General features: G+C 46.3%; 1 protein-coding gene across 1 annotated transcript in view; it reads right to left on the bottom strand.

Moving 5' to 3' along the window:
- Positions 1-6,864: 6,864 nt before the first annotated feature.
- BBOX1 (gamma-butyrobetaine hydroxylase 1) overlaps positions 6,865-26,418 on the bottom strand; it is a 30,529-nt gene continuing 10,975 nt past the window's right edge. Inside the window, exons 4-8 of the mRNA XM_068147822.1 lie at positions 23,565-23,763; positions 15,573-15,678; positions 13,056-13,252; positions 11,458-11,624; positions 6,865-8,892 (exon numbers count right to left, since the gene is read on the bottom strand). Of these exons, the coding sequence (XP_068003923.1) occupies positions 8,732-8,892; positions 11,458-11,624; positions 13,056-13,252; positions 15,573-15,678; positions 23,565-23,763 (830 nt within the window). The 3' untranslated portion in view covers positions 6,865-8,731. The remainder of the gene's footprint in view (positions 8,893-11,457; positions 11,625-13,055; positions 13,253-15,572; positions 15,679-23,564; positions 23,764-26,418) is intronic.

Raw genomic sequence — 26,418 nt, 5'->3', positions numbered from 1 at the left:
TTGACTTGCTGGAATGTGTCCAGAGAAGAGCAACAAAGTTGGTGAGGGGTTTGGAACACAAGCCCTATGAGGAGAGGCTGAGGGAGCTGGGGTTGCTTATCCTGGAGAAGAGGAGTCTCAGGGGTGACCTTATTGCTGTCTACAACTACCTGAAGGGTGATTGTAGACAGGCAGAGGTTGGTCTCTTCTCCCAGGCAGCCAGTACCTGAACAAGATGACAAGTCTCAGGCTGCACCAGGGGAGGTTTAGGCTGGATGTTAGGAAGAAGTTCTACAGAGAGAGAATGATTGCCCATTGGAATGGGCTGCCCGAGGAGGTGGTGGAGTCACCATCATTGGTGGTGTTCAGGAGGAGACTTGATGGGGTGCTTGGTGCCATGGTTTAGTTGTTTAGGTGGGTTGGATTGGTTGATAGGTTGGACATGATGATCTTGAAGGTCTCTTCCAACCTGGTCTGGTCTATTCTATTCTATGCTTTATTATAACTTATGATTTGTTATAACTTATTATTTATTATAACTTATTATAATTACATTATTTGTTATAACTTTCCCCCCCTTGATGGTAGTATTATGAGCACTTAAAACACACACATTAAGTGTGTATGAAGGCAAATAATGTCATTAGTAGTTCAAGAGCAGAGAAGATCCTCAGGGAAAGGAAAACATATTTCTTCTGCTTTCTTCAGATTGGTTTCCAAAGGCAATTTCCACTTTGATCCAAATGATACTTGGCTGCTGTTGAAGGCTGTCACATCAGAAGTCAATGGTAATAATATTCTTCAGAGGATGCTCGGATGGAGCCAATTCCGTGCTTAGAAGTTGCAGCTGAAGGTTAAGTCTTCTGTTTTCAAACACAAGTTGTAACAGTGTGTTCATTCTGCACAACTCAAATAATACCAGTGTCCAGAAAATAATTCCTGTTGACTTTCCTGTTGAAAACTCGTGTTCTCAAACTCCATCAGTCAACATTGCCTCCTGTGCATTTGTGTGCGCTGAAGGGTGTCGGGCTGAGAGGAGAACGTGAGCTCATGTTGACACAGCTTTACTGGGAGGAAAAGGTACATATCTGCTGGGGCCCTTGTGTTTAACAAGAGGAGTGGTGTTTGGTGCCATTACTCACTTGCAATCAAGCACCACAGTTAATTTGTTCGTACAGCAGCTCCACAGCCTCATGGGAAGTCTCACTGTGCCATCATCCCTGATCTGGCTGGGCTGGGTGAGGTAACAAAAGTAGTGAAACCAGGAATCTTTGCCTGGTTTGGTCCAGGCTCTGGCTCTGGCAGAGACATGTTGCAAAACTCTTGGGTGGTGGCATCCCTGCAGGTCGCTTTGTTTTCCCTAGGGAATGTTTGCTGCAGCCAAGAGGGAGGATGAGACAAGCACTCTTTGATTGATCTCTGCTGAGCTCCAGCTCCTGGAGCTAAGGGCTTCTCCTCTAGCATTGACCTCCTGCTGAGAGAGGTGTCCTCTCACAGATTGTGCAGACAGCATGGGTGTCCTCTCACAGATTGCTCAGACAGCAGCACAAAGCCAATGTAGCTGCCTCTGTCTGCAACTATACTGTACACTTCTGTTCCCTGCGGTGGTGGTCACTGGGATTGGTCAAGTCTAAGCAAGTTTTAATGAGCCCTTATCTGTACATCTAGCCAGCGTGTTGGTACCCTGATGTTAAAGGTTATGATGACCCAGAAAGGGACTGGAGTACATCCAAACTCCTCTGCACTGAGCTTCATTGTTGTATTCAAATTAAGAGAGCAGCTGCAGCAATGCTAAGCTGTGAATACAGGGTGTTTCATTCCTGGTTTGATGTCTGTGCTTGGCACTGTGACAGCCATCTCTCACAGTTCTGTGTTTTGAGGTGTTCCCCTTGCCCTTTACTGAGCAGTGTTGTGGCCCTTACACACATTCTTGGGTCAGTGTCTGGGCAAGATCGTGTAGGGGATCTTGAGTGGTGCGAGGAGGCCTTGCTCTTTCAGAGCTTTCTTGTCCTTCATGGTTTTGTTTCATTAGTTTTGTTTGGTTTTGTTTGGTTGGTCGATTTTTTGATATTCTGAAACATGCTCTGACAAGGAAAAGAGTCCATGAGCTCATGCCACTTCTATGTTCAACAACCCTTTTTGACAGCTCACATTTCCCCCTCCAGAAGGAGCAGTGAGAGATGTGTTTGTGAGCGAGGATGGTCGTGCATGGCAGCAGAAAACCTGAGCTCATCCTGTCTCTCCTTTCCTAAACAAGAGCCTAAAAATAATGCCAAAATTGCTGGCTGCACAACAGACCAGGGCTCCTTGGCCACGTAAATGCTGTCTGGAGCTGTGCCTCTGCTCAGAGCGCTTTCAGATTTATGGACCCTGTGGACTAAACGAAACTACTTGGAAGGAAAAAGGAGGCTTTCAAGGACTATTGAATCTTCACCTTATCCTGGACAAAATAAACCAAACAAAACCTGTTGGGTGAAAAGAGAATAGAAATGTTTACTCAGATGAGACATTTGATCTGATAGGGAAAGGCAGCTGCAGAGACAAACTTGTCTGATGGTGCTTTCTAATCCCCAGGGGATCTGGGCTGAGGATGAGACCCATTAGCCAGTCCCTAACTCCAACAAAGCCTCTTATAGAGAGGAAAAAAGGTCAGGGGAACCTGTGGCAATGCCTACTAACACTCAGCCTGCACCGTGGTGCTTTTGGCAAGCTGGGTCCTTGACTTGGCAATGCCATTTCTAGCCTATGTAACCCAATGCTAGCACACACCAGGTTGCCAAGTTTGTAGTGGTAACAGGCAAGTCTGATTTTCTTTCATGCTTAGGATTGAATAGGTACGGGGTTCTTTCTGCTGTCACCAGAGCTGTGTCTTATTCTCCTGGGGAGTAAGCAGCACTGTACTCAGCCATCGCCTTCATCTTCAGAGCAGAGAGTCAATTGCTGGGAAAAAGCTTCCAGAAAATCAAGAACTCCTTGTGAGGGCAGTCAGTGCTGGGAGACTCACTCAGCTGCAGAAGGTAGGGTCCTGTGAGCACCTTGGGAGCTATGTTGCTGCTCACACACCAGGGCAGTTCCCTGGACAATCCCTGTGTGCTGTCCTGCTCCAAGTCCCTGTGGAGGACAAGTGCATTGGCAGCCAGGATAATCCGTCCCTTCATGTGGGGGATAATCCACCCAGCCCTGCGGTCATAAACGGAAAAAGCTGAAGGGAACCCAACAGATCTGCCCCAAATTCTGCTTGGTGTTCTGGCTGCCTGAAGTGTCCTGGGTCTGTCTTTAAGCCTGGGGACATGTTTCCCTTGCCTTTGTGAGCTGTTTTAACCAGTCCCATAGAAGATGTCAGGGAGGGATCACCCAGCTGGGAACATCAGTATTAAGTGGAAACATTTTTTGGGGGGCTTTTCTGTTCACTGGCAGTGTAATGTGATAAATCATCCCTAAAGTGCTTTTCCAGCAGACGTGGCTGTGATGCATCTGACAGCAAACATCTGTCCAGGCTGCAGCAGCAATGTGGTCTGGTTTTCCTATCAGATTGGTTTACCTTACTCATCTGATGCAGATGAAATTCCCCTGAACCTTGACTTGCCCTTGGCTGCTGTGTTTCCCAGCTGAGTGCTCTCCATCCTGTACACCATGGCAAGGATGGCGAGCAGACCAAAGGATGCTGGTGCAAGCATTCCAGCCTCAGGAGGACTCACTCCAAGATTAAACTCCAGTTGTAAGAGTTTAACTTGGCTCAACTTGAATTGGGTTACAGATTGCATCAAAAAAACCCAACAAAACACACCACCCCCCAAAAAAAACCCCACCAAAACACAATTTACTGTCTTCCTCTGGCTTGGCTAAGGCTGTGATCTCACCAGACATACATATCCTCACTGGACATCTTACAAGATGTTGATTCCATTACAAATTTAGTATGAATTCCCATAAAAGCAACCAAACACCTGATACCCAAAGCCCCAATTTAACCACAGGTGCAGTCCTGAACATTTGCTTTTGGTCTTCACTTAGTTCCCATAAGCTCCAGCTTATGTTTGTATCACTGCTGCTATGAGGTTAGAACTACTGGGGAGAAATTCAGCCAGCCAAGTGGCAATCTGCTGGGCTGGTTAGATCCCAAAGAGTGGGAAAGGGGCTTTTCCCACACAGCAGGTGCAACCAGAAGCAGACTGAAATATGTGGGGTTACCCTTCTGCTGCACAGAATCATAGAATCAATAAGGTTGGAATCAAAGATCATCAAGTCCAACCTGTCATCCAGCACCTCATGACTACTAAACCAAATGCCATGTCCAATCCTCTCTTGAACACCTCCAGTGGTGGTGACTCCACCACCTCCCTAGGCAGCACATTCCAATGGCTAACAACCTCTCTCTGGGAAGAACTTCCTCCTCACCTCCAGCCTAAACTTCCCCTGGTGCAGCTTGAGATTTTATCCTCTTGTTCTGGTGTTGATTGCCTGGGAGAAGAGACCAACCCCCTCCTGGCTACAACCTGCCTTCAGGTAGTTGTAGACAGCGATGAGGTCTCCCCTGAACCTCCTCTTCTCCAGGCTAAACAACCCCAGCTCCCTCAGCCTCTCCTCATAGGGCTTGTACTCAAGGCCTCTCTCCAGCCTCGTTGCCCTTGTCTTGACATGTTCAAGTGTCTCAATGTCCTTCTTAAATTGAGGGGCCCAGGACTGGACACAGTACCCAAGGTGTGGCCTAACCAGTTGTGAGTACAGGGGCACAATGACTTCCCTGCTCCTGCTGGCCATGCTATTCTTGATGCAAACAAGGTCCTGTTCCTACTCAAAAGGAATTAATCTGACTGAAAAATACCGAGGAAAATCAGAAACAAATACTTAGGGACTGGAAATGAGCAAAATGCTTTAGAGAAGACAATACTTTGTTTTCTGACACTTATGGGTCTTTTAGCTTTGATAGCTATTCATGATGAAAAAAGAAGTTTTGCAAATTGAAAGCAATGGAAATAATGGCAATGGATAAAAAGCAAATACTACATAAAGCATGTTACTCATAAATAACAATATCCAGAGGTAAAGATTCTCGTGCATTGCATGCCTCTGAACAAAGGGATGATGCTGTGAGGTCAAGGGAGTGATGAAGTCAAGGAGAAGCTGCAAACACAACTCACAAAGCTACCTCTATGTCCTTGCAGTACATACCTGTAAAAGAACTGCCACCATGTGGCACTGGGGAAATGTGAAAGGATGAGGAAAGGCTCTTCCTGAGTCTTTGTAGTTGCCAAAACCTCCCAACAAACCACACACGATTTGGCTCTGTGGTGGTTTTTTTTGTCTTGGCAGACTTGTGGAGGAGCCAAGAGAATGAATGGGAAGGGTTTTCCTCATGCCTACCCTGGTCCTGTCTGCTTACTGCTCAAAGTGAAAATATAGTTCTAAGGAAAACTTAATTCTGAACAGGATTGTGAAGACAGCAAATGACTGAAATGGAATTGGGCTTGATGATCTCCAGAAGTTCCTTCCAGCCCCTGTTGTTCTGTGATTCTGCATGATTCTGTGACTGGAGACAGCTAAGGACTTGGGTGGTGAGAAGCGAGAGAGTTGTGTCCTGCTGATGTCCAGACAGGCTGTGGAGAGTTAAGCAACTCCATCATGAGCAGCTTTTCAAGGTATGCTGGCAGCAGCCTGCTCCTCACTCGCTTCCTTTCAAGGGCATTGTATGGACCTTAGCACATTTTTGTAACAACATTCCTGTTTGACTAAAGAAGAAAAGCAGGCCAAGGTTTCAGGAATTGAGTATGACACTGAAGATTGCTCTATCTTTTCCATGTCCATTGCTCTGTGATCTTTGCTGTTTTGAATGCTTCCAGAAATAACTTGAAAGGGAAGTGTAACTCCACTATTGCCAACATGAGGAGTTATTGATCTAAGTGACTGCTTGGAAAGAAAGGATGATAGAGAAACCATGCTCTGCTCTCCACATGTTTAGACCTCTTGCCTTATTCTGCTTGAGCTAATGGGGAAAGGCATGTATCGTGGCAAGGCAACAAAGAAAAGCCTCTGCCTGCTTTTAAGTTATTTGGCATCTCTACATGTTAGGAGAAAAAGAAAGGTCATTAAAAGTACCTAACATTTTTTGCTAGTTTAGTTAAACCAGCTTCCATCCTACAAAACACCCAAAAAGCAGCTCCTAATCCTTTGGCTGACCAGATGCCCTTGACACAGTGCAGAGCAGCCTTGGGGCCGCTCTGACTTGCCATGGCTCTGCTGAAGATCCTTTTAAACAGCCAGAGAAAACAGCCTGTTTGTTCCTTCAGCTGCTTCCCTTGCTCCCCAGCACCAGCCCTCGGGACGTGCTGCAGGAGACTGGGAGTTACACCTCTCCCCTCCCTTGTGCTCTCAAGAGGAGCACCCTCCTGCCCACAACTTGTCCTCACAGCACCAGTGTGGGAAGGGTGGCTGCAAATGGCCTCACTCCCTTCTCTCAGATCTCATCCCTTGCCCAGTGTTGCAACTGGTTTCAGCCAGAAGCATCTCACAGAGCCCCATGTCTGTGCTTTGAAGTTTGATGCTATGGTGCTTTCCTACAAGTGATGTATCTAGTTCCCAGCCCTTGACAATTTCCTTCTCTAGACCATGATAAGTTTGTTACACGCAGTTGCCATTTGTTTTCCTTTTTGTTTTGGTGTGAATTAGATTTTTCTGCTTGGTTGATGATTTTTTTTTGGTATGCCTTTTTAAAGGGTGTTTTTGTCCTCTTTCTGTGTCTCAATCTTTACCACCTTCCTGCATCAAACCTGAACAGATCCAGGTCTAATCAATCATACTTACAAATTATTTGTAGTTATCAATACTGACTGTAATATCCGGGTGTAAGATGTTATGTGTGAGATTAGATACAAGGCCACTGAGCAGTCAGTTCTGTAATAGCTTTTAATGGACAGAAATTTGAATGAAACAGGTTTTAGAAAAGTACAGAATAAAAGCAACCAAAAAAATAATCTCTCTTCACTATTAACCACTGCTATAAACCCCAAGATCTTTCCTCTTAAAGTTATAAATTGTAATCTTCACTCAGCCAGTGTATAAAGAATACCACAGTTAAAGCAGGTGCCTTGCAGAATGCAGGTAACTTTTCCTCATCTCTTCCTCCTTTTCTGGCAAAGGCAACAAAATTCTTTGCTCTGGTAGCCAGTGTAACAAAACTGGAGGTGAGTTCATTCACCACTTCTCCATGAGGCGCAGAGTCCATAGCCACCTCTTGTGCTTTGTGGCTTCACAACTACCTGAAGGGAGGTTGTAGCCAGGTGGGGGTTGGTCTCTTCTCCCAGGCAACCAGCACCAGAACAAGAGGACACAGTCTCAAGCTGCACCAGGGGAGGTTTAGACTGGATGTTAGGAAGAAGTTCTTCATAGAAAGAGTTATTGGCCATTGGAATGGGCTGCCCAGGGAGGTGGTGGAGTCACCATCAGTGGGGGTATTTAGGAAGAGACTGGATGGGGTGCTTGGTGCCATGGTTTAGTTGATGAGATAGTGTTGGTTGACAGGTTGGACTCTGATCTCGGGGGTCTCTTCCAACCTGGTTGATTCTATTAGATTCTATTCTATTCTAGCTGCCAAGCAGCATCCTGACTCTGCAGGTTTTAACCATATCTGTGCACGGTTTCTGATGAGATTTCTGAACCAATCTGCAATCTGAGATTTATTTCTATCCCTACTGCAGAGCCAAGTTAATAGGACACATCCTCTGGTGGCTCTGTTTCTGAGCTTATGGATTTAGAAATGTTGGAAACATTCTCTGTGGCTGTGACAGTCACCACCTGTACAGTGGGATATACAGAACACAGCACCTGTTGAATGAGAACTTGTATTCAAGTGGAGTACCTAGAAAGGTGAGAATATAAAAATAACTCCACAGCAGTGGCTGTTTATTTTGACATGGAATTTTAGTTGAGATTGGTGCAACAAAAAACACCTCTCTGAAAACAGAGGAAGGTCCTGTTCATCACAAACCCTTAGTAAGTAATAGCTGAAGATCTTTTTTGATGCTGCCTTCCAATCTTTGTAGGGAGGACAGGTATATTTGTAGAGGCAAAGACAGGCATTGATACCCAGTCAGCCCAGTAGAGTGAAAATCTTCCATGCCGTGTGCACAGTGATTCTAAACAGCAGATAAACTGACAGAGGTAGCAATGCATTTTACAGATTCAAAGGCCAGAGCACAGATAAATGCTAAAGTGTTAGAAACAACAGGTTTCTTACAGCACTCAGAAATATATGGGTGATGTTAAATGTATTGGGCTGCAGAGCCTCCCCTGTGGGGACAGGCTGTAAGAGTTGGGGCTGTTTATCCTGGAGAGGTTGACTTAGGGACGTCTTAAAGCAAACTTGCAGTACCTGAAGGGAGGGAGCCTACAAGAAAGTCAGAATGGGACTTTTTACAAGGGCTGGTAGTGATAGGATGAGAGGAAATGGATTGAAGCTTGAGAAGAGGAGATTTAGACTGGAAATTAGGAAGAAATTCTTTCCAGGGAGGGTGGTAGGATACTGGAACAGGATGGATGAGGCCTTGAACAGCCAGATGTAGTGGAAGGTGTCCCTGCCTATGGCAGTAGGGTTGGAGCTAGATGATCCTTAAGGTCCCTTCCAACATAAAGCATTCTACTGATCTGTGAATTACATGAACCTGTGTTAGTTTCTGGAACAAAAACATAATACATTTGTTGTTGTTTTTCAGGTTAGACATTCTAGGCTTTGTTCCTTCTAGTTAGCTAGAATAGCTCAGTTCCTATGGAGGACCTTCTTCCTGAGGAGCCGGAGCCTCGACATGGCCACGTCCCAGTCTACGTAGGCACCTTCCAGGTGCCGAGTCAGCCCTGCTCCCGCCGGGTAGCTCTGGCGACCGTGGAGCACGCGCCAGTTATCGAACGTCACCACATCTCCTGTGGAAAGAGTGCACACACGTCAACCTTGGCTATCTTAACAGCCCATCCCACCAGCTGCAGGTAGGTGTTTGTCAACAGTGAGGCAGCTATAACTTCAGGTGGCTTGTCTGGAGACAGACAGCCCTATGAGGGAAGACTGAGGGAGCTGGGGTTGCTCAGCCTGGAGAAGAGGAGACTCAGGGGTGACCTTATCACTCTCTACAACTACCTGAAGGGAGGTTGTAGGCAGGCGGATGATGGTCTCTTCTCCCAGGCAGCCAGTACCAGAACAAGAGGACACAGTCTCAGGCTGCGCCAGGGGAGGTTCAGGTTGGATGTTAGGAAGAAGTTCTATACAGAAAGAGTGATTGCGCTATGGAATGGGCTGCCCGGGGAGGTGGTGGAGTCGCCGTCATTGAGGGTGTTCAGGAGGAGACTTGATGGGGTGCTTGGTGCCATGGGTTAGCTGTTTGGGTGGGTTGGATTGGTTGATGGGTTGGACACGATGATCTTGAAGGTCTCTTCCAACCTGGTTTGGTTTATTCTAAAGGTTTTATTCTAATAGCAATACAATACAATAAACCAGGTTGGAAGAGACCCTAGAGATCATCGCGTCCAACCTATCATCCAACCCACCTAATCAACTAACCCATGGCGCCAAGCACCCTATCAAGTCTCCTCCTAAACACCTCCAGTGACGGTGACTCCACCACCTCCTTGGGCAGCACATTCCAATGGGCAATCACTCTCTCTGTGTAGAACTTCTTCCTAACTTCTAGGCTAAATGACACAGAGATGAGAATTCCTTCTCAGTCAGAGGGGGAGGTCCCTTTGGACCTCTGTAGCTTTTCTCAAATGAGCAGAGTTAAGAAGCAGAGTGGCAGGGGAGTCTGTCTGAGAAAAGCAGGCCTGGAGGGGAAAGATGACTAAAGCAGCTCCACAGGAAGGATAAAAATGGTAAAAGCCACAAGGATCATTTTTATTTGATCAGTCTGGTACTATGTGCCGTGGTTTAGTATTCATGAGGTCTTGGGTGACAGGTTGGACTTGATGATCTTTGAGGTCTTTTCCAACCTTACTGAGTCTATGACTCTATTTGTACTATACACATCCTGCTTTGCTAGCTCTGTGAAGAGAATTTTATGAGAACAAAGGCAAGCCATTGAAGGTTAGGAAATCACACACCTAAGGCCAGCATGCCACTCTATTTTAAATCCCTTGTGTGCCACCATTATGAGTAATCTCTAATTAAATAACATTCTAGTCTGTCTTTTCTTCTCCTTTCCCTTCTACCACTGTTCTGGTGCATTAATTGATGGGATGGATGGTATGAATGTAAAGTGAGATCCTTTGTTTGACCATTTATTATGTGATTTTATTTTATTGCATGTTCCTAATAAATTTCCTCACAGACATTTCAAAGACACTAGCATCATGAGGCAGGCAGATACACTAATTAATTTACTTTTGTCACATCTCTTGAGAGCTGAGGAACTATTCATAGCTCCCTTTTATAGCTGGAGAATGAAAGAAAAGAGATTAAGGCCAAAGCAGTTAAATAAGTGCACAGAGTGGCTTTTAAAGAGTGAAGGGCACTTTTGCAGCATGTTTTATGATCAAAAGACAGCCCTGCACAACTCCAGCTGAAGTTTAGAGCACTTGGTACTTCTGCAAATCTGCCTCCAGCCTGTCTTGCATGGACCACCCAGAACAAGCAGCACAGCAGCAATGGCCTTTGGTAATTCATCCAGCACTGTGCTGGCATTTGGGGTCTGAGCAGACAGTAACTCAATTCCCCATGGCACTGTTCAGCATCCTTGAGCATTACCCACATTATGCATCTGTGCCATCTTCTAGATGTTCTGTGATCCCTGCAGCCATTGGGAGGGTGCCCTACTGACAAATTAATGTGTCATAGTGGAAGTTGTGTCAGTTGGCTTAATGTCTGCACTCTGCATCGAATGAATCAGAGCAAGAAGCACGAGACTGAGTATCACTTAGTGAAAAGACACTGAAATGGGATGGCACAGACATTTACAACAGCTTGAAATTAGAGAAGAGCAGATTTAGGTTGGATGTTAGGAAGAAGTTCTTTACCATGAGAGCGCTGGACACATGGAACAGGTTGCCCAGGGAGGTAGTTGAAGCCCCATCCCTGGAGATATTCAAGGTCAGGTTTGACAGGGCTCTGAGCAACCTGATCTAGTAGAGGATGCCCCTGTTGACTGCAGGGGGGTTGGACTGGATGACCCTTGGAGGTCCCTTTCAGCCCAAACCACTATGATATTTCCCATCTGTGGTGCTATTGTTATGACAAGTTACAATTCCCTGTATGGTACAGGGAGTTGATGTAGTTTAAAGATCAATAGCCTCTATTTCTTCCCTGCCTTTAAAAACAATAATTCCTTACAGTGTAACAAGGGCAAAAGACATTCATGAGAAAAAGGTAAGGCTGCAGCAGGAAGTAAAATAGGTGATAGAAGGCCTGACATTTCCTCTCAGTACCAGTGCTAAGCATGCTCAAATGTTTTGACAGTTAGGAAAACTGTGAAAAATGTTTGTGAGGAGAAGCAACTTACTGACCTGGTTTCAGCTTGTAAGTAAGCTTGTGTTCTGTGCTGTTTAATAAATCATGAAATTCCTTCAGAGCTGCATAGAATGGCCTCACTTTTTCAGCTGGTATGTCAAACACTGTGTCTCTTGTTGCATTATTGTAATTGATGCGAACTGCTTGGCCTCTGGCATCCACACTATGAAACAGAGAAGGAAAGGAATGTCTGGTGTTGTTACTGAAGACTTTTGAGATGGTTAAACAGCCACCCTAAAAACTCTCCTGTTGGAATTTTGGTATGTTTCTATGCTGAAATTCAGGTTGCTGTTGGGTTGGATTTTGATAACTTAACTAGGAAAAGGGAGAATCAGGAGGAAGCTTAGGCAGTTAATTTGCTCAAAAAAAACCTATCTGTGTTCTATACTCCTCAATGGTAGAATCATAGAATCAATAAGGTTGGAAAAGACCTCAAAGATCATCAGGTCCAACCTGTCACCCAACACCTCATGACTACTAAACCATGGCTTCAAGTGCCACATCCAATCCCCTCTTGAACACCTCCAGGGATGGTGACTCCACCACCTCCCTGGGCAGCACATTCCAATGGCTAACAACTCTTTCTAGGAAGAACTTTCTCCTCACCTCAAGCCTAAACTTTCCCTGGCACAGCTTGAGACTGTGTCCTCTTGTTCTGGTGCTGGTTGCCTGGGAGAAGAGACCAACCCCCTCCCGGCTACGACCACCTTTCAGGTAGGTGTAGACAGCAATAAGGTCTGCCCTGAGCCTCCTCTTTTCCAGACTAAGCAACCCCAGCTCCCTTAGCCTCTCTTCACAGGGCTGTGCTCAAGGCCTCTCCCCAGCCTCGTTGCCCTTCTCTGGACACGTTCAAGTGTCTCCATGTCCTTCTTAATCTGAGGGGCCCAGAACTGGACACAGGACTCAAGGTGTGGCCTAACCAGTGGTAAGTACAGGGGCATATTGACTTCCCTGCTCCTGCTGGCCACACTATTCTTGATACAGGCCAGGATGCCATTGGCCTTCTTGGACACATGGGCACACTGCTGGCTCATGTTCAGCTGGCTGTCAGTCAGTACCCCCAGGTCCCTTTTTGCCTGGCCGCTCTCCAGCCACTCCAACCCCAGCCTGTAGCGCTGCATGGGGTTGTTGTGACCAAAGTGCAGCGTTATAAACTTCTTACATTCAGAAGAGATTATGATCTTTCAGAGATTATGAACTTTTACATTTGATCTTTTAGTGGTACATTGTTCTTAATCCAATGCTTCAAATGATGACCTCCCTTTGGCACAGTGCAGATGTACATTGCCTGGAATTTAGCAGCAGACTCAGCTGCTGTGACTCTGTGTCTGCACCTAGAAGTTGCTCTAATTCCCACCACTTCTTGCTAGCGTGTGGCAAACCAAATAAGGGAAACTATGCTGTGGTGGTACAAAGCACAGAACAAGTCAAACACTGGAAAGAAAACCCTAAAGCAACCCCAAACCCCTCACCAAAGTCCAGATCAAGTCAAAGCAGGGTTTGCCCACAAGGTGGCAGGAGCAGACCTTCTCCCACACGCCTGACCCATAGTAGAGCAAGGATTTTCTTTTCCGATGTTGTGGGTAATACTCACTCTATAATCCTTTGTTTACATTGCATGGCAAACTCACAGAAGTCGATCCCAACATCTGTATAGTCTACAGCAGTAGAGGACAGGATCTCATATGCCTGAGGGTTTTGCTGCTTCAGCTTGTTGCATACATGAAATCCATCTACAACTTCACTTTCCCCTCCTGTGGCTGTTTGCTTTATACAATGGAGAAACTGAACCTGGAATGAATTAACAGCTCATTGTAAAAGGGATTAGTTTGCATATTTAACAGTTCATTAGTATCAGGTCCTTCATATGTGGGGTTCTGGGTTTGTTTTGGTTTGGTTTTGGTTTTGGTTTGTTTTGCCTGGTGAAAGGCTGAGTTCCCATTGCTGCAGCTTCACAGCACACTGCCACCCCTATCACAAAGGCAGAAAATTAAAGGAGCATGTTCACATACCCACCCCATTTGAGACATCTTCAAATGCTTGCAACTTGCAAGGCAAATGCAAAAAATCCCTCTTGTTTCTTTGCTCTTAGTTGCTCTTTGCAACATCACATAATTTTAAATGCATCTGCAGTCTTACTTCAAGGAGGATTGGCTTTCTCTGGCAGAAACAAAACCTGCTGTGAATTCTCTGCTCACAGAGGGGGAAAGGTGGCTGTCACAGATGACAGCTGACCCAGTGAATCTATGGACACACCGGGTCTGTGGAACACTGGAACGGGTTGACCAGGGAGGTGATTGAGGCCCCATTCTTGCAGCTATTCAAGATCAGGCTCAACAGGGCTCTGAGCAGCCTGATCTAGTGGAGGACGTCCCTGCTGGCTGCAGGGGGGTTGGACTAGATGACTTTTGGAGGTCCCTTCCAACCCAAACCTTTCTATCATTCTATTAATGAAGCCCTATTCCATTCTTGCTCCACATTAACAAACAGTATCTAGAAATGATTTGAAAAGCTGATGTTAGTGTGAAATATTTGGTACCTACTTGTGGATAAATCCCACTGGCTTTTTGTTTAGTTATAGAAACAACAGATATAAAGTACTCCACAGCATTAGAAGTGATGATTTTAATAAACAAAAAGCTGTTCCAGGGTTATTTTTATTCCTTTGTACTGGTTGCTACAACTTTCCAGTTTGTTGGTGCACTAGGTTTTGATAGGACAGGGGCAAGATGAAAGCATATTTTCTGTGCATGTTGTCCAGCTTTACAGACTGCCCTTTTCTGTCTATTAGGAAAGACTAAATAGGTGTCTGTCTTCAATCATAGAATCATTAAAGTTGGAAGGGACCTCGAGGATCATCCAGTTCCAAACCCCCTGCCATGGGCAGGGACACTTCACACTAGAGCAAGTTGCTCACAGCCATATCCAGCCTGGCCTTAAAAACTTCCAGTGATGAGGCTTCTACCACTGCTTTCCTGGGCATCCTGGTCCATTGTCTCACCACACTCATAGGGGAGAACTTCTTCCTAACATCCAATCTGAATCTACCCATTTCTATTTTTTTTGTCCATTCCTCCCCAGTCCTATCACTCCCTGACACCCTAAAAAGTCCCTCCCCAGCTTTCTTGTAGTCCCCCTTAAGATACTGGAAGGCCACAAATCAGTTCACAAAACCCCAGAATATAACATCTTAATTCTATTTCTTCTAACATGTTCCCATCCTGAGGTGAGCTGATGAGCCCTATAATCATAGAATCAATAAGATTGGAAAAGACCTCAAAGATCATCAAGCCCAACCTGTTACCCAAGACCTCATGGCTACTAACCCGTGGCACCAAGTGCCACATCCAATCCCTATTTGAATACCTACAGAGACAGTGACTCCACCACCTCCCTGGGCAGCACATTCCAATGGCCAATAACTCTTTCTGGGAAGAACTTTCTCCTCACCTCCAGCCTAAACCTCCCCTGGCACAGCTTGATACTGTGTCCTCTTGCTCTGGTGCTGGTTGCCTGGGAGAAAAGACCAACCCCCTCCTGGCTACAACTCACTTCAGGTAGTTGTAGAGAGCAATAAAGTCTCCCCTGAGCCTCCTCTTCTCCAGGCTAAACAACCCCAGCTCCCTCAGCCTCTCCTCACAGGGCTGTGCTCCAGAACTCTTCCCAGCCTCTCTGCCCTTCTTGGGACACATTCAAGTGTCTCAATGTCCTTCTTAAGTTGAGGGGCACAGAACTGAACACAGTACTCAAGGTGTGGCCACCACTTGACCATAGCATTTAGAGACCTGACTTTTGAGTGTAATGCAAGCAGTATCAAAAGCACATGCACTGATGGGTTAGGGCTTTTTTACACTTAGTAATATTCTCTGAATTGAATTTAAAGTTTATGGGATTACAATGGGCTTGTTATGCAGAAGGCACATCTTCACCTCTCTAGTGCATCCCCCATCTGCATATAGATTTTTATATACACATGAATGCATTGTTTTGGGTTTGGTTTTTTTTTTTACATTGCTGTTTTAAGACAAAATTTGGACACACTGAACATTAACCACAGGGACATTTCCCTTTCCTCTTTGGTGCTGTGACAAGGTCAGTAGATTCACCTTACCCCAGGTGGATGCTGCAGAACAGGGTAATCGGTGTGAAAACATAGCTTGCCGGTTGTATAAGCCACATTGTTAGCATCTGCTTTGTCTTGCACTTGCCAAGTTGGTCTTTATAATGAAAGGGAAAAGAGAAAACATGTTAAAACAGCCAGCCAGCATGCCAGCCACTATATACTGAAACTGTGAAATCACAGTATGAAACAGTCATTCCATCCTTGGCAAACCCAAATGATGGCTTATCAGTGTCCCCTCACCCCAGCAAGCAAGGGTTATTTCAGCAGCCAGATATTCAAACACTCCCCAAGAGAGATCTGGCCCCAGTGCAGTATCCTCTGCAGGGGGATCTTTCCTCTAACTTGAAGTCTGGATGCTAAAGGAAAATGTCTTGATGAAAGATTATGTAGCTTTGTAAACAGAATCATGGAACACATTGGGCTGAAAGGGATCTTTAAAGGTCATCTAGTCCAGACCCCTGCAGTCAGCAGGGACATCCCCAACCAGATCAGGTTGCTCAGAGCCCCATCAAGCCTCACCTTGAATGTCTCCAGGACTGGGGCTTCCATCACCTCCCTGGGCAACCTGTTTCAGTGTTTCCCCACACTCAAAGAACTTCTTAATGGCCAAACCTTGCCTTACTCTGCTACTCTGAGAGCTACCCCTATTCATTCTTTTACATACTTTCTGTCTTGAAATTTGACAAAATTCAGTACCAAAGCTCACTTGGAACTGCAGGGGAGGGAAAAAAAAACCCATAAAAATCTTAGTTATGTGAACAAGTGTGCTGGGTTGAGGCAGCCCCCTTCCCCACCCCTGGCAACAATAAACACTCAGACAAACGGATTGCAAAAGTGATGGAAAGTTTAAATAGAAAGCAGTGAACTTTTACAGAAAAGCAAAAGCAGAGTGACAAAGAAAGATCCCAAAGCAGACCCAGAGAGATCCCATCCCCACCTGAGGGTACACCCGAGACCCCCAGGGCTCCTTCTTCCCCCTCCCATTGCTAGGCTAGTCTCAGCTGGCCAGATCTGAGACTGCCCATCCCCCCGTGGCCTTGGGCCTAGCCAGGCCCAAAGCCAGGAGACATCTCCCCCAGTTACCGGCTGACGGAGGAGGAAGAAAAGAGATAGTGCTAGACTCCGCACTGCATCTTATAGGGGTGCAAAGGATTGTGGTATGAAATACTACATAATTTCCTGTGTCCACCCCTGGGCTGGACTTCTGGACACAGGAAGTAAACACTGCAGGGGGGCACCCAGCTCAAACTGTAACATACCACCCCTTATTTCATACCATAATCTTTGCACCCAAACACATCATTAAATCAGAAATCTTCCAATGACATGTTCGGCGAAGTCCCTATCTTCATCTGGGCGTCCACCCAAACAGTCTCTCATTCAGGCTCTAGTGTCCGTCCATTCCAGTTCTTCTTCCCTCATCTAGTAGAACCTCTCAGCGATGCAGAGTTCACTCTTCTGCGGTGCAAGCTCTTCGTGGATCCGTTGGACATCCTGGTCACCTGGAAGGAACCTCACAACTTCTCAACCAACCTTTATTCCCATCTCTATTTACTCAGCGGCATATTTCCACCCCTGGGGCAAGCCAGTCAGAACAATCAGGCTCTAACTGCTTCTCCACCCCTCCAGGAAAACAGCACGCTGAGCCTTTCATAACCCTGCACGGACCTATCCCAAGCCCAGTGCTGACCGCTTCCAGCCGCGGCCCGAGGCTCTACAGATGCTTATCACAGTACACCGCCTTCCCGCTAGGCGTTCGCGTACCGAGACGTGACAGCATCCAAAACACAACCCTCCCCTGGCGGAGGGAGGGGCTGCACCACAACCTAGTGAGAAGAAGGGAGGTGGAGCCAGGTGCTCGGCGCCATTTTCGGAACTCTTCCGAAAAGGCCGGGGAAGAGACTAGGGCCGGCCCCGCCGCAGCCCGAGCGCACGGCCGTGCTCACCGCCGCCGCCGCTCCGAGCGCGCGGCTGTGCTCACCGCCGCCGCAGCCCGAGCGCACGGCAGGTCCCGCCGTCACCACAGCTCAAGTGGACGGCCGGGGACCGCCGCCGCCGCTCCGAGCGCACGGCCGGTCCTGCCGCCGCCTGAGCACACAGCAAGGCTCCGCCCACCTCTGCCGCCGCGGTACAGAATCAAAATCGTCTCCACCCCTCGGGCATTCAAACGTCTCCTCCAGCAAAAGCCATAAGCACGTCCTCAGGGCCCTTGAGAACAGCTTTCAGCTGGAGTCCCCGTTCGCCCATAGGGAGCCGAGCTCGCCCGCTCGCCGCGGCTGGCCCTACCCCGCAGCGAGAGCGGACCTGACTTTGATCTGCTCGCCACTGCTCCTCCCCCACTTCACTCCCTGCCGCTTTTACCGCTCCGCAGAGAATAAAGGTGGGGGAAGGCAGGTCCCGCATTCTCAAGCGGTGCCCCCATTCCGATAGTTAAGAACCACCCCTGCTTGAAATAGCAAGAGAGACTCTCTGCCACCGGACACGCACCAGGAGTCCCCCTGCAATCCACAAGAACTTAACACAATCGCCCCAACAACAACACGAGCCCCCAACTGCCAAAAAACCAAAACGACGCCCAGAACTAAATTTAAACTCTCTTATCTTTTGCAATCCGATCTGCAGAGTAGCCACAATAACCAACTCCTTCTCCTGCCTGGCTCGCCAAGAATGTAAAGGGGTTGGGGGCAGATCCTCTGCCCACCTCAACCATCCTCTGCTACCAAGAATGTGCTGGGTTGAGGCAGCCCCCTTCCCCACCCCTGGCAACAATAAACACTCAGACAAACGGATTGCAAAAGTGATGGAAAGTTTAAATAGAAAGCAGTGAACTTTTACAGAAAAGCAAAAGCAGAGTGACAAAGAAAGATCCCAAAGCAGACCCAGAGAGATCCCATCCCCACCTGAGGGTACACCCGAGACCCCCAGGGCTCCTTCTTCCCCCTCCCATTGCTAGGCTAGTCTCAGCTGGCCAGATCTGAGACTGCCCATCCCCCCGTGGCCTTGGGCCTAGCCAGGCCCAAAGCCAGGAGACATCTCCCCCAGTTACCGGCTGACGGAGGAGGAAGAAAAGAGATAGTGCTAGACTCCGCACTGCATCTTATAGGGGTGCAAAGGATTGTGGTATGAAATACTACATAATTTCCTGTGTCCACCCCTGGGCTGGACTTCTGGACACAGGAAGTAAACACTGCAGGGGGGCACCCAGCTCAAACTGTAACAACAAGACATGAATGAATACATCACTTGGCAGCACAACCAAAATCTGTTTCAAGTACCACACCAGGCAGGAGAATTTGAAACCAAGAACCACACGTTTTCCTTGCACAGAGTCCACACGATTGAAGACACTCCTCAGCAGATGCGTGTTGTAGACCCAGACACTGGTCTGGAAAAAGTCTAAGTCACCAGATGTAGGCTGTGCAATCACAGGAGTAAAAAGTAATTTACAAGAAAATATGAAACTCATTTACCCTTGTGCAATCCTCCTGAGCAAATACATTGTGTTTCAGATGCTACGTGTCTCGCCTTACGTCTTAATAAGAGCTGGAAAAGAGAAGAACGTGCTGCCCCAGATGATTTATACACAGCAGATACACACTTTTGTGCTAGCAGTGCTGTTCAGCATAGAAATATGCAAAATGCTAGAAGGAAATTTCTGCAATTGCCAGGGGGAAAACCCCCTTGAACATTTGCAAATGTCTTTAGCTGCCTGCGAGAAATGATCTTCATTGTTTGCTACGGCACATACTAATCAGCGCATGACTTCAGTGTTCAAGCATGATAATGTCAGCCACACTTCTCTTGTGCCCCGTTTCACAGCCCCAAAATAGCCCCTTCCGTCATCCTTGTCACCAGTGGGGAAGGTAGCTCTTCACTGTGTCTGTAATTTCTATGGCTCAGGTGTCACTTGACAGCTCCAAACCAATGGAACACTTTTCACTGTCTCATGCCCAGGGAGGTGGTGGAGTCACCATCCCTGGAGGTGTTCAAGAGGGGATTGGACGTGGCACTTGGTGCCATGGTTTAGTCATGAGGTCTGTGGTAACAGGTTGGACTTGATGTTCTTTGAGGTCTCTTCCAACCTTGGTGATACTGTGATTTATAAGCAACATGCACAACTGCTGGACTGCTACTTCGCAAGGTCCTGCTCCGGTTTTGCTAAGGTGGTCAGTGCTGTTGTGCTCCTATGCTGGGCAAAGGGAGATGGTTCCCAGGAGCTTTCCTTCCACACAGGGAGCTTTGATCAAAGCTCAAGTTACTGACTCAAAATCAGGGATGCTTATCAGGAGCTCAGTGCTGAATGTGAAAAAAGAAAATAATCAAGCTTGCTTTGTCTCCCCCAGGCTGAAGAATCAGCTCAGCTTCGGGTAGAGTGCATGAGAAGGAAAAGGAGATGATGTGATGATGTGGGGAAAGTCAGAGGGCTCTTGGCCCTTAGGGACGTCAAAATGAAGTGGAATGGTTTATGGTTTAGTAATCAGGGTCAGATTTCAAGGCCAACTGCTCAGGCTGGTTGATGGAGGAGGAAATTTGGCACGAGGCAGGTGTAGCAAGTTTTTGGATTAAGTGGCAATGTGGCCTCTGCCTCCCCAGGCAGAAAACCAGCCTGCTGCCACATCCTCAGTCTGACAAACCCACTGCATTAAGAACTGAAACCGCACTTCAATCATCTGGTCCTGCACTTCATTAAAAATCTAAGTCTCATTCATAAGAGATCTGGGACCTCCTCTTCCAGCTGAAGCCCTCTGGGAGGTGCAGATGGTTTGGCTGTTTCAGGGAAGGAGCACAAAGCCTAGGACATCAGAAGCTGGAGAAATGAACTGGGGCATGACTGGAGACCTTGTTAATACAGTTATGCCTCCATAATGTAAAGAAAAAGGTTAATCTGAAAGAGTGCAAACCCTTGATGTTGTTCTAGGGCTGACACAAAGAAGGTTTCCACTTTTTTACAGCAATGACATTTTAGGTAGCATGCACCACAAGGCCATCTAGACAAGGAAAAAGGCTTTTGTTTCCCCACATGTCAGGGTTATATTCATTGCTGCTACAGTTCAGTTTAAAATTCATGGCCCTGTTGAGGTAATGTTTTATTTGGCAAGCTTGCCACTTCTAATTTTGTCCTTTTATTCCTAATGTTGGGTAGGCTTTGTATTTGGCTGCTAGTGGAACAGCATGTGAATTACCCCAAGTTATGATTTTATTACAGTTGTAAAAGCCACCTCAGAATTGGATGCCAGTAAGAAATTAACTTCTGTTTTAGAGTTGAAGGGCTGCAAAATGCTGCTCTAAGCCTGTCCTTAAGACTGAAAGCTCAGTGGACTTTCTGCTGCTGCAAGGATAATGGAAGAGTAATGAGACCAAGCACTACAATAACTACAGCTGAAAATGAAACAGGTTAAATCAGGAGGAAAGATACTAGAGGGAGAGAACTCTTTTCTCCTTTGTAATATTTTTAGGCTGGGTTCCAGCTGTGCATGGCAAAGAAATCAGAATTTTTTTCCTTATGAAATGCCCCTCTCTTTGATAGCAAAAAACAAGCCAAACCCAGACATCATGTGATGAATTACAGATTTAACAAACACTGGGTTACTAAACTGTTTGAGTACAGCTCTCTAACTATTTTCTGATGTGGTCAGCATGTAACTGCTTCATACACATCTCTGTGAAACATTTGAAACTAGTTTTCTGACTTTTACAATGGCTTTATGGGTAATTTCTTAACTGGCTACAGGTATCAATACAAAGTTTATGCATGATCCTTTCCTTGTATTTTCCAGGGTTTTTTTTTAGTACCAAGCAGAGCTCCCAACATAAAACCATGGCCTAAAGAGTCTCTGCACAGGAAACAAATGGAGGGGGTCCACAGGAAGGGCTAGAACACCTCTGCTACGAGGACAGGCTGAGGGAGCTGGGGGTCTTCAGCCTGGAGAAGAGGAGGCTCCAGGAAGACCTCGGAGCAGCCTTCCAGTACCTGAAGGGAGTCTACAAGAAAGCTAGAAAAGGACTGTTTACAAAGGCCTGGAGTGATAGAACAAGGGGCAGTGGTTTGAAATGGGAGAAGAGGAGATTTAGATTGGATGTTAGGAACAAGTTTTACCCCATGAGGATGCTCAGATTGCCCAGAGAGGTAGTTGAGGCCCTATGCTTCAAGGTCAGGCTTAAAAAGGCTCTGAGCAACCTGATCTAATGAAGTATGTCCCTGCTGACTGAAGGAAGGTTGAACTAGATAACCTTTGGAGGTCCCTCCCAACCCAAACCATTCTATGATAAAAAAAATCAACTCAAACCAGTCCCCATTAATATCACCAGTATGGTGACAAGAGAAGCTACACATTGCTGAAGATACCAAGCTGCAGCATGTGTGCCTCTAGATGTGTTCATGTGCCCAGGGAGGAAAGAGGCTTGGCCAGCAGCTGTGCAGCAAAATGGAGAACAAGTCTGTTGAGAAGCTATAGTATTTTGGAACTCAACTGTCCATACACAGCCTTTGAGATGAAAGAAACTCCTATTAAACAGAAAATGCATCAAGAAGTCAGAGCTCAGCCACACTGTGCCAGTTTTGCCTGCAAACCATCCACAGAAGATATTTGCTTCCGTAAAATGTTTCCCACAGACTCCATGCAGTGCCAGCAGAACTTGATGGTGGGGGCAGAAAAGTATTCGTCTAATGATTCATGTCAAGCTTTGGGTCAAGGTTCCTCTGTTTAGGTAAGAAACTCATCTTGTGCACCTCCTTGGCAGGATCTTTGTGCTGTAGAGTTCTGGCAGCTCACCCCTGTACTGCTGCAAGTGTTATGTTGGAACAGGCATGCTCTTGCTGTACAGCCTTCACAAAGGCATCCTTACAGTGCATCTTGGAGACTGCCAAGCAGCGTCTGATCTCTGAGCTGCAGAACTGAAAGCCAAGATGAAAGGGCCAAATCAGCTCATTGAGTCTGGCCCTGAACTCCAGGGCAGTCTGCCCTTGTGCACACAGCTACTTTCTCTTTGGAAGTTGGCAACATAGTTTGAAAAAAGAAAGTGTGCTCAACAGTTTTGGTTCCCTCCCCAACAGTCTTGGCTCTGCAATATGCACACTGTGTGGTAGCCACCCCACCCCTCTATAGCTGTGCCAGTCCTGTAGCACTGCACCATGCACTCTTGTTTCCAGAGCTGGACCTTGGTCTCAGCAGCTAGTGTTTTTACTGATCTCCTTTGCATACCCTGCTGTGACAGCAGAGCAATCTTCTCAGACTAGGCTGCATCAAGAGGAGTGTGGCCAGCAGGTCAAGAGAGGTGATTCTTGCTCTCTTGTGAGACCCCCGCCTCCAATACTGCATCCAGTTGTGGTGTCCCCAGAATAGAAGGACACAGAGTTGTTGGAGTGAGTCTAGAAGAGGTTCACAAAGATGATACAAGGGCTGGAGCACCTCTGCCATGAGCTGGGGGTGTTCAGCCTGGAGAAGAGAAGACTCTGGGAGGACCTGAGAGCTGCCTTCCAATACCTGAAGGGATCCTATGGGCTGGAGAGGGACTTTTTATAAGGGTGTCTAGAGAGAGGACAAGGGGGAATGGTTTTCAGCTGAGCAAGAATAGGTTTAGACTGGATCTTAGGAAGAAGCACTTTGGTACAAGAGTGGTGAGACTCTGGAATAAGCTGCCCAGTGAGGTTGTGGATGCCTCCTTCCTGGGGGTGTTCAAGGCCAGGCTGGATGAGGCCTTAAGCAATCAAGTCTTGTTGAGAGGTGTCCCTGCCCATGACAAGGAGGCTGGAGCAGATGATGTCTAAGATCCCTTCCAACCTAGGCCATTCCATGACTCTCACACAGAATAATAATGGACACCACATTTTCTAACATGTGAGGTGTGTGGGGGGGGGGAAGCAAAAATCACCTTGTTTCAATAAACTAACCTATAAAGTAGGTCCAGCAAGCTGAAGTGAAGGACATTAGCAGTGATCACATAGTCAGCAAAGCAAGGATCTTACAAAGGCAAACTCACCCATAAAAAGTGAGACGCAGGAAGCCAACCCTGTGGCCAAGTTTAACCAACTCTCCCTGCCTAGCAGCAGCTCCTGTTAGCAGCACAATGCCTACTTTCTTGAGGGTGCACAGCCACTTGTAGGCACTTTGATCGTTGTATATGACTTCTTCAAAAGACATTTTGGGAAGCTGCAGGTCTGAGCCCCAGTACTGGTGTTCTGAAAGGGAAGGAACAGAGAACAAGCACTCAGCTGTTTTGCCATCACAGCACAGGACATTGTCCAAGTACGAATAACTGGTGGTCAGTGGGTTTGGATTCCTTTGCCCTTGTCCATGAACCATTTGTCATCCTCAAGCCTCAAGATGATAGGATAGGATAGGGTAGGATAGGATAGGAATAGGATAGGGTAGGATAGGATAGGATAGGATAGGAATAGGAATAGGAATAGGAATAGACCAGACCAGGTTGGAAAAGCTCTTCACCACTGAAGCCACCTCACACCTCCCTATAGAAGCATTTCATTTTTAATTTGGGCAAACTCTAGCCATTTGGGCTGAGGTCTGCCCTGGCACCATCTGCTGATACTAAGTTTGAGAGAGCTTCAATGCAACAAAAGCAGATCAAAAGCCCAGACCAGTGAGCAATGAGGAGTGTAGCCAAGCCACAGTTTCTACATTGGTGCAGCAGAGAAGTTTCAGAGCTTTCATTATTTCAAATGGCAAGTTTGGCAAATAAGTTGTTCATGTGTTAGGAAAGTACCTTTGCCATTCCTGTGAAACTCATCAGCTTCCAGCTTTGGAAAAAATATCACCTTGCAGATGCTCCACAGACTTTTAAAAAGGTATTTCTTTTTTTTCAGTGAAACTCTCCAAATATTCCTTTCACATTGAATACACTCCAGAGCTAGGGCGAAGGACAGAGCAGGGCCATTGCAAAATCCAGATGATTAAATAATTTCCATGTAAAATTAGCAGACTCCCAGGGAATGAGGCCAACTGTAGGATAATCTGTGTGCTTCCCAAACTGTGCCATTCAAAATTCAAGCATCCATTCCCCAGGACTTCTCTCACCTGTTGATTTCAGAGCATTCTGAGGTTTGAAAAGAGATGACATAATAACAGTAGGATTTTTCTTCCTCAAGTGGTGGAATGTGCCACTGACTTCCCCAGTCTGGTCTATGGATATCGAGCATCAGCTCAGGATTTTTACTTTCCATTATTCCACACACAGTTTTGCACAACCTCAAATCATGTTCATATCACACCAGAAGCATACAAGAGATCTAGGGAAAAAACCTACTGGTAGAATCATTTGTCCATGTGGAGAAGCTAGGACAAATTGGGAAGTACCTCTCTGTCAACCATCTGTTTAAAACAACTCCAGTCAAGTATATTTCAAGCTTTTCAGAGGCATTTGCAAAGCCACAATAATTTCCTTTAATAAAAGGCAGTGCTGTACCCATTCATTAGTCCAGGCAAAACCAGAGGATAACTAAACCCTGTGATTCTTTATTTTGGTCTCAGTATTTAGAGGTCAAGATCACTTTGTTAAAATAATCAAGATTCCCACTCCCCTCCACATATTTTTTTCCCCAGACTGATTCTGCCAGGACTAATTTTGCTAGAAAACACTGAAACCTAAGTTTTAGTGGCTGCAGTGCATTCACCCAGAACCCAAGGGATAGATAATGCAGATACAAAGCAAAAAGGCAGGAAATTAATCATGGAACCCACGGCACAGCTTCTCACCAGGCCACTCTCTGGAGTCTGCCAGTTGTGAATGCAGTTAACTTTAATTTAATTAGTCTGTGCTACTGGCAGAGGACGCTGGAATCCACAGTTGTGGGTCACATTTGGTGCTTTACAGCTCACAGTGATTTTCTTCCACAGCTGAAAGGATTCCAGAGAAGACTGTCCTGAAATACCAGATGGTGTCCCTAGACCACTGAACTCCTCCTGCTCTTTTGTTTATTTGTTTATTCATGGTCAGTGTAAAATGGCACAGGGAGTTTTAAAACAGTGCAGGGTTTACAGGCAAGTGGAATGGTTGCCCAGGCACCTGAAAGCGAGCTGCTACAGGGACTTGGGAGTGAATTGGTTGTTACAAATTGCACTTGTGAGCTTTGTTAGCACATTAAGACATAGTCTCAAGCTGTGCCAGGGGAAGTTTAGGCTTGAGGTGAGGAGAAAGTTCTTCACAGAGAGAGTTGTTAGCCGTCGGAATGGGCTGCCCAGGGAGGTGGTGGAGTCACTGTCCCTGGAGGTGTTCAAGAGGGGATTGGACGTGGAACTTGGTGCCATCGTTTAGTAGTCATGAGGTGTTGGGTGACAGGTTGGACTTGGTGATCTTTAAGGTCTCTTCCAACCTTACTGATTCTATGATTAAAACTGACATGGCTGCAGGTTTGCTATAGTGAATGAATCTCAGGTCAAGATACAGCTTCTAGTAAGCTGCCTTGACAGAAAGAATCAACAGAAATTGTTTTCTCCCTTGGATTTGCACCACCCTTCATTGAGGTACATTTATAACAACACCCCCACCCCCCACAAGTAGCTATAACTATTGAAAGAGCTGTTTTGTTAATAATAAGATTTCCTCAGCAATCCATTTACTGTTGTAAAACTCTTTGTGATGCTTGGAAATTCAGCAGATTTTAATCTGTTGAGCTGACAGTTTTTAAGCCAGATGTTCCCTTATGAGGAGAACAGTCAGCACCTTGGAAGAAAAGGAGCACTTCTTTTTCATGTTTGAAAGAATCCCATCAAAAGCTCTAATTGCTCTGATTTTGGAGATTGACATGATGACAGGAATACCTTTGGGTGAATCCTTCCTAACTCTAAGCTTGTTAAGATTCAAGTCCACAAGGAGACTT

Source organism: Melanerpes formicivorus, unplaced genomic scaffold (assembly GCF_026170545.1).
Source record: "Melanerpes formicivorus ecotype bairdi unplaced genomic scaffold, bMelFor1.0.p_v2 SCAF_16, whole genome shotgun sequence".
Taxonomy (NCBI): Eukaryota; Metazoa; Chordata; class Aves; order Piciformes; family Picidae; genus Melanerpes; species Melanerpes formicivorus.
Note: the sequence above shows the minus strand (reverse complement) of the source record. Positions and strands in the feature narration are given on the sequence as shown.